Raw genomic sequence first — 9,470 nt, 5'->3', positions numbered from 1 at the left:
TGGGCTTGGAGCCTGTGCTTTTGCAGAATCTGGCTGAGGATTCACTGCATGTCTTCATCCATCAGGCTCTGGAGAATTGGGGAGCAGAAGGCTTGAGGGTTCCTGCCCTGGACTCCCGTTCTTTTTCTACCTCAGCTACGATCCAGCAAGCTTACCCAGGGGATGAATATGGAATGGTTAAACAGACCATGGAACTCTCTCAAGATCAGACTCCCTAGATATAGATGTGGAAACTGAGGTCCAGAGAGCAGCAGGGGGCTGTCTGAAGCCAGATGGGCCCCTTGTCAGGAGCCAAGTGGGGAACTCATGCCCATTAGATTCACCTGAACAGCATAAAGCAAGTGACTCCGGAACAAGGCCACCATGACCCTGTGTTCTCTGGAAGCCCCCTGTGAAGCGAGGGGTGGTCAGGAGTTTTGACACCCTCAGAGATGCTCCAAAACCCACTGTGCACTCAGACATCGTATTTGCCGATACAGATCAGTGCAACCAGGAGAATGGCTGTTTTTGTTTTATTGACTCTGTAAAGATAATTGATTGTGTGACTCATAAGAAAGTGTGGCTAACATTGAGAAGACCAGAAATTTCAGAATATTTGATTATATTTATATGAAATCTATTCCTAGACCAGAAACCGTTGTCCAAGGGAGCTAGGGGACACTGCAGGTTTTAATATGAGAAAAGGTGTGCATAAAGGCTGTATCATCTCTCCAAATGTACTCAATCTGTATGCTGAGTAAGTGATTTCAGAAACTGGACTCTATGAAGAGGATTGTGACATCAGGATCAGATGAACGCTCATCAACAGCCTGTGTTGTGCAGATGACACTACCTTGCTTGCTGAAAATGAGAAGGACGAGAATCACTTGCTGCAGTCTTCAGTATGGATTACATCTCAACCTTAAGAAAACAAAGATCCTCACTACTGGACCAATAGGTAATATCATGAAAGATGGAGAAAAGACTAAAACTGTTAACTATTTCATCTTACTTGGACCCACAGTCAACACCCTTGGTACCAGCAGTTAGGAGATTGGGAGACATAGAACATTGAAAAGGTCTGCTTTCAGGGATCTCTTCAAAGTCTTGAAGAGTAATGAGGTCAATTTAAAGACTAAGATGCACCTGACATAAGCTGAGATTTCTAAATCAACTGTGATGCAGCTGAGAGCTGGACAATGAATAAAGATAATAGGAAAATTGATAGAATTGTGTGGTGGTGCTGGAGAAGAGTGCTGAATATCCCATGGACTTTTTAAAAAATTTTATTTATTTTTCATTTCGATGAATATCTACAGAGATTTTGGAATTCCATTCATTCATTCTTGCACCCTTCTCCCCGACCCCCTCCTCCCCCTCTCCTCCCCCCATGGACTTTTAAAGAACAAAGAGAAAAGTCTTGGAGAAGGAGCAGCCTGAGTGCTCTTTGGAGGCAAAGATGGTCACTCTTCATTGCACATATTATGGACATGTTTATGGAGAGGCTATTTCTTGGAAAAGGACATCATGTTTGGAAAGGTAGAGGATCCGCAAAAGAGAAGAAGACCCTCAATGAGATGGACTGGTACAGTATCTGCACCAATAGGCTCCTGTGTGGAGGATGATGAGAAAGGGTAGGACAGAGTTCAGATCTATTATTCACAGGGCTGTTATGACTCAGAGATGACTCTAAGGCACTTAACATCAGTAATAATGAAGCTGTCTCTGTAGCTGTGTCTCTGTCTCTATCCTCCCCCTCCTCTCTGTCTCTCCTGACACTTTGTTTTTCTCTCCCCTTGTTTATGCCTCTGGAAGGAAGGATGGAACGATAGGCCTTGCTGGGAAGTCCGAGCCTCAGGGCCCCCACGTGTCCCTTTCGGTCTCTGCCTCACTGCTCTGGACATTCCAAGCCCTTCCTGACCCACCCACTGGGTCCAAGGGTAGGGCCAATATCTAGGCTGCTGAACACTCAGCCCTATTTAAAGGGAGTCAATTCCCAGAGGAGTGCTCTGTGGTATCAGGACATACCTTCACCAGAAAGAATTGGCCAGAGAGTCTCCAGTGCACTCCTCTCAGCCCCAGGAAGCGCCAGAATGGTCCTCCTGCTTCTCCTGACCTTGATGCTCTCAGCCAGCTGCATATTAAATGTTAGAACTGAAGGTGCGAAGGGCCTGGTGGTGGGACGGAAAGGGGTTCCCAAGACTGGGCTGACCTGAGAGCTAGACTTTGACTATTAGATCTGGACATACAGTGTGGGACGTGGGTGGACTCACTCACAGAACGTGTGTCTATTGAATGAGAGTCACTGTGCCCATGTTATGGATGGGAAAAGGCATAGATATTGGCCATGATAAACACAAACATGTAGAACACTAGAGAAGCAGGTGAAATACGGGATTAGGAGACCAGGCTGTGGACTGGTCGGCAGTTTCACTCCACCAGCTGCTCTGTGGATCAATGAGGATTTTTCTCCCTGTTCACACCAACAGTCTCAGGCTGTCACCACAGATACAGATACGGATACAAACACAGAGGGGTCAGGATGCCTGGTTATGGTGCTGGGGGATGCGCTTGGTTGCTGAGCAAAATTTGGGAAACAAATCCACACAGTGAACCTGCTGGAGAATGGCCTGTCCATCTGTTCCCACAGTGGTTTCCAGCTATTTTAACTGCAGATACATGGTCGTGCAAATCACAAACAGCTGTAGGACTAGAATAAGAGAGAGTGCTTCCCACATTACACAGCAAGACTTGGGAAGAGCAAGGCTTGTGACAACAACACGTGAGGGAGGTTGAAACAAGACCATAGTGAGAGTGAGACAGGGATGGTGGAGAGATAGTGACATTGCTGTGAAAGAAACTGGCAAACTAGGTCACAGTTAAAGGTTTTTTTCTGTTCTTCTTGGATGCATGAAGGAGAAGCTGACTTATAAGTATTCTGAGTCAAATCTTGCTGGACGCTTAGGATTTGACTGTTGAACTGAAACCAGAGCCTGAACTAACTGAGGTGCTGTGTCTTGGAATTTGGGCTGAAACCTTGACTTGATTTGGGTGATATTCTTTGACTTCTCTACTCTCCAACTTACTTCTATAATAAACTCCCTTCTCAGTAAAATAACTGTGAGTCTGTGAGTCAGCAATAAACAGACAAACCTCTTGCTTCTGCTGTGGGTGTAGAAACCCCAGGGGGCTGGTTTAGAGGCTCTTTATCTTTTTTCTGCTCTAGGGCTGGGATGGGCTATGCTATTCTTAGTCTCTGTGATTTTGTTTCAGAGAGACACTCATGCCCCTCTGCTCTCATGGCTCATCCACCCCATCTAGGCCATAGTCTTTACAATTACTTGCTATGCAACTAAAAGCGAGACAGTGACTAGACATGATAAAAGGAGAATTGATGCCTTTGAGCTGTAGTGCTGGGGAAGAGTATTTCATAAACCACTAACAGAAAGGAGAACAAACCGGTTCCTTCTAAAGAGGGTGAAAGCAGGCTGCTCCTTGGCCACAAGGATTCTGAAGCTTCTTCTGACATGTTAGGGACATGTTGCAAGGAAGGATCAGTCCTTGGAGAGGGACCTCATGCTTGGGACAATCGAGGGACTGCAAAAGAGAGGAATACCCTTGATGAGATGTATTAATTCAGTAACTGGTATAATGGGGTTCGTGTGTCAGAGACAATAAGATTGGCACAGAACAGAGCAGGGTTTAGGGCTGTTGTAAGCAGGGTCGACATGAATCGTTTCAACTTGACATCACGTAACAACAGACAGTGATACATAACGGTGACTAGTCATGGAAGCAAGTCCTCAACAAGGAGTTTAAACACATTTAGTTTTGCTTTTCTAACAGCTTGTTCCCCAGCAGTCTCACTCTCATGTTTCTTCCTTTCCCCCAGTGTATAGAAACCTGAAGGTAAAGTGTCGATCCTCCATGTACCCGGTCGCGGTAAATTGCTTCTGGACACACTTCCCACCTCTAAATGACACCATACACGTCGAATACATCGCCACATACAGGTAAGAGAGCCACAGGGGAGACCAACCTTCTTGGAGACCCCACAGTTTCGAGAGCAGACTGGGGTTCAGTGACCCTGGAGGTCCATCAGAAGAAACACCTCGTGATCAACTTCTGACCCAGCAGCCACTCAGATCCTGTGGGGCCTGTCCTGTACTGAAGCACATGTGGTTGACCACTGGTTTTATTCTGAGCTCATAAAACTTGCCATTGAAGTAACTGACACACAGGTCATTATGTTCCAAAGGACATTTAAATATATTTCACTAATTTAAAAAGTGCTAGCTTGGAACTCTGGTGGTGTAGTCCATGAGGAGTTGAGCTGCTGACCCAAAGTCCATGCCTGTCTGGAAGTTCAAATCCACTAGCCATTCCAAAGGTCAAAGATAAGCATTCTCCTCCCATGTGATTTACAGCCCCAGAGACCTGATGGGGACGGGGAGTTCGCAATTCTGAGTCCCTTCTATATTCTCAGCAATGAGTTTGATATTTTTTCTTTGTGTGCTGTGAATGTCATGTGTCAGCATGCTAAATGGAAGTCATTGGTTCAAGTCCACTAGCTGCTCCAAAGAAGACAGATGAGTAGTTTCCTCCCTTAATGATTTATATCTTCAGAGTCAGGTGATGGGCTTGGAATCCATGGATGTGCCAGATGGACAGGGTCCTCAAGGATCTCTGAGGGTCAGACCTCAAACTCGGTCCTCCAGAGTCTCAAAGGGACAGAATTAACTCAATAGTGATGACTTTGGCTTAAGAATTGCTAAGAAACTGTAGGAAAATTTAAATTAGGGAATATGATATGGAATGAGGTCATGCTAGAGGCACTTCTACGTCACAAGTGTTCCATATCCACACTTGAGTGGTGCCTCATGGCAGGTCTAGAGCAGGACACAGAGCCTTGTCCCCATCCCCTGGCATCTCAGACACCCAGCCCCTCACAGTGTCCATCTCCTGCAGGGTTGGATACAACAAATCTGCAGAGACCAAGACCTGCTTCCAGGAGACACCCAGCTCCCCAACCTGCATCTTGGATGAAATCGTAGTGTTATCCAAAGAGCCTCACGTGCTCAATGTCACAGCCATCCTCCCTGGGGGCATCAACACTACCCTCTTTCCCTTTGTGCCTGAGGAATTCAGTGAGTGGGGGCATGTGGGGTGGGGGTGGAGGCTACCAGGGGACTCCAGCACCTGTCTCCTCTCTCTACTTGACCTCCAATCCTGTCCTTTCTGTAATCTATACAGATTCTGCCCACTTTGTCCCCACTCCTCCTCCACTTGGTCCAGCCCTGGTCTCTCAGCCCCTACAAACTGTTCTCCAGTTTGTAGCCAGAGGGCGCCCGTGAGCATGGGAATCTGGTCCAGGTCTCTGCCCACCGCCCTTCAGGGAACCTACCTTTCCCGGGTAAAAAGCCAAGTGCTCGCTGTATGACGGAGTCCTGCTCACCCTGCTCTGTCCTTTCTTTGCCCTCCTCTCCTTCTCTTTCCTCTTTTCACTCCACTCCGGCCACCTAGGCTTTCTTCCTCTCCCTCTAACTCGTCCAGCACATAGAGCAGCAGGGACTTTGCACAGACTCCTCCCTCTGCCTGGAAGGCCTTTCCCACAGATACCACCTGGCTTCCCCTGAACTTGCTGCAGGAATCTGCTCATGTGCCACCTCCTCTGGGTGGCTTTCCCTGAGTACGATGTTAAAACTTGCAAACCCTCACCCAATGCTGATGGGAAAGTAAGGCGGTGCAAGAGCTTTAGGGAAGAGTCAGCAGTTCCTCAGAAAGCTAATTATAGACTCCTATACAACAGTGAAGGAGCATTGAAGCACAGTGGCTCAAGGACCTGGCTGATAGTCCAGTGGTTAGTGGTTCAAACGTATCAGCAGCTTCCCTGGAAAAAGTGTCTCTAATTTAGATCATCAGATGCCCATATTTGCTGTTGAGGCAGCCTTAACACAGAGACCCCATGTACGACTGAGTGACACTGGCTGGTCCTGAGCCAGCCCCACAGCCGCCACTGTGCCTCACCTGTCGCAGTCATCTGCCATTCACTCCAACCCACCTCACTAAGGGGTTTCCTCACTTTTGCTGACCGACTTTTTCCCAAGGTTGGTGTCCTTTTCCAGGGATTTGTCCTTGCTTATAACACACTCAAATTTTGTGAGATGAAGTCTCCTTCCATCTTGCTATAAGGTGCATCCTGAGTAATCTTCCTTCCAGAAAGATCTGTCTGTTACGTCTGGCAGTCCATGTTGTATTTAATATTTTTCACCAATCCCATAACTCCAAGGCATCAATTTCCCTTGATCTTCCTTATTATCTGATTTATTCATGCATATGAAGGGGTTGAAAATACATTGGTGCCTGCTAGGTAGGTGCACCTTAGTCTTTGAGATGGAATCCTTCCTTGGCCGTAAACCCAAAATATCATTTCTCCTTCATCTTACAGTTCTGTCAGTCAGAACAGATTCACTTGAGGTGTTAATATAACACTGCAACAGGGTCACACACCAGTGTGTACCTTAGTGTTCATATCAACATTACTCCTAAAACCCAAAGTGTGGAAGCAATCTGAATGTCCATTATCAGACGATGGAGAAACACGATGTGTCCAGCTCTCCTGTTACTCAGAAGGTGGAAGCACTGCAACACTCTGCTCCATGGATGAGGAGGAGGAGTAGAAGCAGCTGGTCACAAAGGACCATGTGTTGAGTCCATTTCCTTGCAGCACGGAGAACAGGCAAACCCATAGAGTGATTATTGGCTGCCTGGGGCTTAGGGCAGTGGAGAGTGGGCAGTGGCTGCTGGAGGGTCTGCATTTCCTTTGGGGCTGATGAAAATGTTCTAGAATTTGACTGGGGATATTTGCACAACCTGGTGAATGAACATAATACCCTGAATTGGTAGCTTTCGGATGAGTAGAGGGGACTCAGTGTCCCTACAGCCTGCCAGAGGACAACTGTGAGTGTGGGAAGGAGGATGTGTAACAGCTTTAAAAAAATACATATTAAAATGTAGTTTGTTTTTAAAACAACAACCCACTCCCAAATTTTGGTGTGGGCTCTGTGTGAGCTGCTGTATCCTCTCCTGTTTCTTGCCATCTCTTTGACAACTAGAAGCTCCAGGAAGTCAGAACTGGGGTGGTTTCTGTCTTAGTTCTGTTTCTGGTTTGGGTCAGCACTGGACATGCAGGTGGTGCTTAATACATACTTGTTGGTTGAATGAATGAATGAATGAATGAATGCATGTCTTCTGCTTGTCCATCAGTCAAACCGAACCCTCCGGTGATTGTTGATGTGAGGCCCGTCTCTAAGAATCTGGTGCAGGTGACGTGGTATGCCCCTTCGTCATGGCCCTTCCCTGAAAGGTTCCCACTCAAATACCATCTTCGCTACAGTTGCTGCAAATCTAACTGCTCCCGACAGGTGAGGAGCACGAGAGGGAGGGTAGAAATGGGCCTGGAGTGGTACCGGGTATGACCACCCTTGGTAGATGGCACACCACATGCAAACTGTTAGGGTCAGCAGGGCTTGTGCGCACTTTGGGGTGACTGGTGTGTAATATAAAGGAAGTCAGCAATTTCACCCCCCAGAGGTCCACCCATGAGATGAAAACGCACCCCCACACATCAGCGTCCCCTGCAGCTCTCTTAGCGAGAGCCAGGAGGAGGACCAGCAGAGGGTCCATCAGCAGGTGGTCTGTCTGCACAGAAACATGAATCCCCCTTCGTTGAATTCTTGGTGCCACTGCGTCAGTGTCGACTCATCATGACCTCGTGTGTGCCCTCCCTGTGCCGCACTCACTGGCATCGCTGTGCTTGTTCTCATTGGTCAGTACAGTGTTGTTCACATCACTGCAGCTCTTTCTCTTTCTCAAATTACTGTTGTGGATTAGCTCTGACCCAGGCCCTGGCCAGGTCTGCCCACTCAACACCCCACTCTGTGGCCCCATCTGGACAGTCTCCTTGTCGACCCATCTTTCTGAGTAACTCCAGTCTCACTGACTTTACTTCATCGAGCATGAAATCTTCCTCCAGAACTGGCCCATCCCCATAACATCCTCAAAGTAATTCTACTCACAGAGTGTGCTCAGAATAACCAAAGAACTCAGACACATTGACATGCGTGTTCAAGAGAAGAACACGAGTTACAGAGGCTTAGAGGTAGAAACAAAACAGCCTGCTGTCCCTTCTCTCGAGAGTGGTTTTACAGAGCACACTCCATTTATACAGAGGATTGCTATTTGGCCATGTAAAGAAATGAGATCCTGATATATGCTGGGGGCTGAGACATGATGCCAAGTGAAAACAGCCAGACACAGAAGATGGATGGCATGCTCTATGAGTCCATTTATATGAAACATCCAGAGTAGGTAAGCACATAGAGACAGGAGACAGATTAAAGGCATAGAGTGCAAGGAGGTTACTTTTAGGACTAAGGTGTGCCGGACACAAGTCATGGGACTTCAACTGTCCCCTAAGCATGTGAAAGCTGGACAAAGAATAAGGAAGACTTAAGAATCTACGCCTTTGAACTAGAGTGCTGGTGAAGATTTTTGAATACCGTCGTGGTGACCAAAGCATTAATACATCTGTGTAGAGAGTGCACGTCAATATTTCCTGAGAAGAAAGGGTGATGAGATTTTTATCTCACAAACTTTGTGCATGGTATCATGAAGAGCCATTCCCTGGAGAAGGACATCACGTGTGAAAAGCAGAGTGTCAGTATATGAGGAAGACCCTCATTGACATGGATTGATACAGTGAGTGCTACAATGGGTTCAAGTACAGCTGAGATGTGCGGTGAAGGTGGAAACTGGTGGGGGGGGGATAGGTTAGAAAGGGAAGGGCCCAAGGGGTGTGTGTGTGTGTGTGTGTGTGTGTGTGTGTGTAATGCTGTTTGGAATGAAGCCTGATCCCATAGAGGGGGGGACTGAAGGCTGCCTCATGCTCTGCTATTCAAGTCACTCATCCCCTCTCTATTCTCAGGTGGGCCCCACTGAAGACACCACCTTAATTATCAAGGCACTGCAACCGAAGGGCAAGTACTGCATTCAGGTCAAAGCTCAGCATTACTTGGACTATGGGCAGCCAAGCGAATGGAGTCCTGCTGCTGTTTACACTATCACTCCATTCAAGTAGTGGTGTCCGTCCTCACAGTATCCCTGCAGAGGTGCTCATGATGGCATGCTGGCCTGAATTCAAGTCACTGACTTTGCTGCTGTGTTCCTGGTCTACCTCAGACCAGTAACTTTAACCTATCTGAGCCTCAATTTCCTCTTCTGCGAAATGGAGATGTTCTTCCTCTTTGTCCCACAATGTTCGACTTTGAAATTTGAAAGTGAGAATCTATGTCGCTTTATTAAAAAAAAAAATGTTATTGAAATCCAGAGTCTTCCTCCTTTCATTCAGTGGACATGAATGAAAATCTGCTGGTATCTCAGACCTGGGCTCTGTCATCTCAAAGGTGAGATGACAGGGCCAAACAAGAGAA

The 9,470-nt window shown here is 47.1% G+C and overlaps 1 protein-coding gene across 1 annotated transcript; it reads left to right on the top strand.

The window, feature by feature from the left end:
* Positions 1–3,707: 3,707 nt before the first annotated feature.
* LOC102862955 (interleukin-27 subunit beta-like) lies at positions 3,708–9,118 on the top strand. The gene is made up of 5 exons (XM_006902160.1): positions 3,708–3,732; positions 3,872–3,992; positions 4,948–5,126; positions 5,310–5,392; positions 8,966–9,118. Exons 1-5 carry the CDS (start codon positions 3,708–3,710, stop codon positions 9,116–9,118), a joined length of 561 nt encoding a protein of 186 aa, XP_006902222.1.
* Positions 9,119–9,470: the final 352 nt, after the last annotated feature.

This window comes from Elephantulus edwardii, unplaced genomic scaffold (genome assembly GCF_000299155.1).
Source record: "Elephantulus edwardii isolate Elephantulus edwardi_28Jun2011 unplaced genomic scaffold, EleEdw1.0 scaffold00374, whole genome shotgun sequence".
Classification (NCBI taxonomy): Eukaryota; Metazoa; Chordata; class Mammalia; order Macroscelidea; family Macroscelididae; genus Elephantulus; species Elephantulus edwardii.
The sequence above is the reverse complement of the archived record's forward strand: the minus strand, read 5'-3'. Positions and strand labels throughout refer to the sequence as shown.

Excerpts from the sequence above, each read along its gene's own strand:
- LOC102862955 (XM_006902160.1), top strand. The coding sequence starts at position 3,708 with ATGAATCGTTTCAACTTGACATCAC. Across the intron at positions 3,993-4,947 it reads GAATACATCGCCACATACAG|GGTTGGATACAACAAATCTG; the intron begins GTAAGAGAGCCA and ends CATCTCCTGCAG. Across the intron at positions 5,127-5,309 it reads CTTTGTGCCTGAGGAATTCA|TTTGTAGCCAGAGGGCGCCC; the intron begins GTGAGTGGGGGC and ends ACTGTTCTCCAG.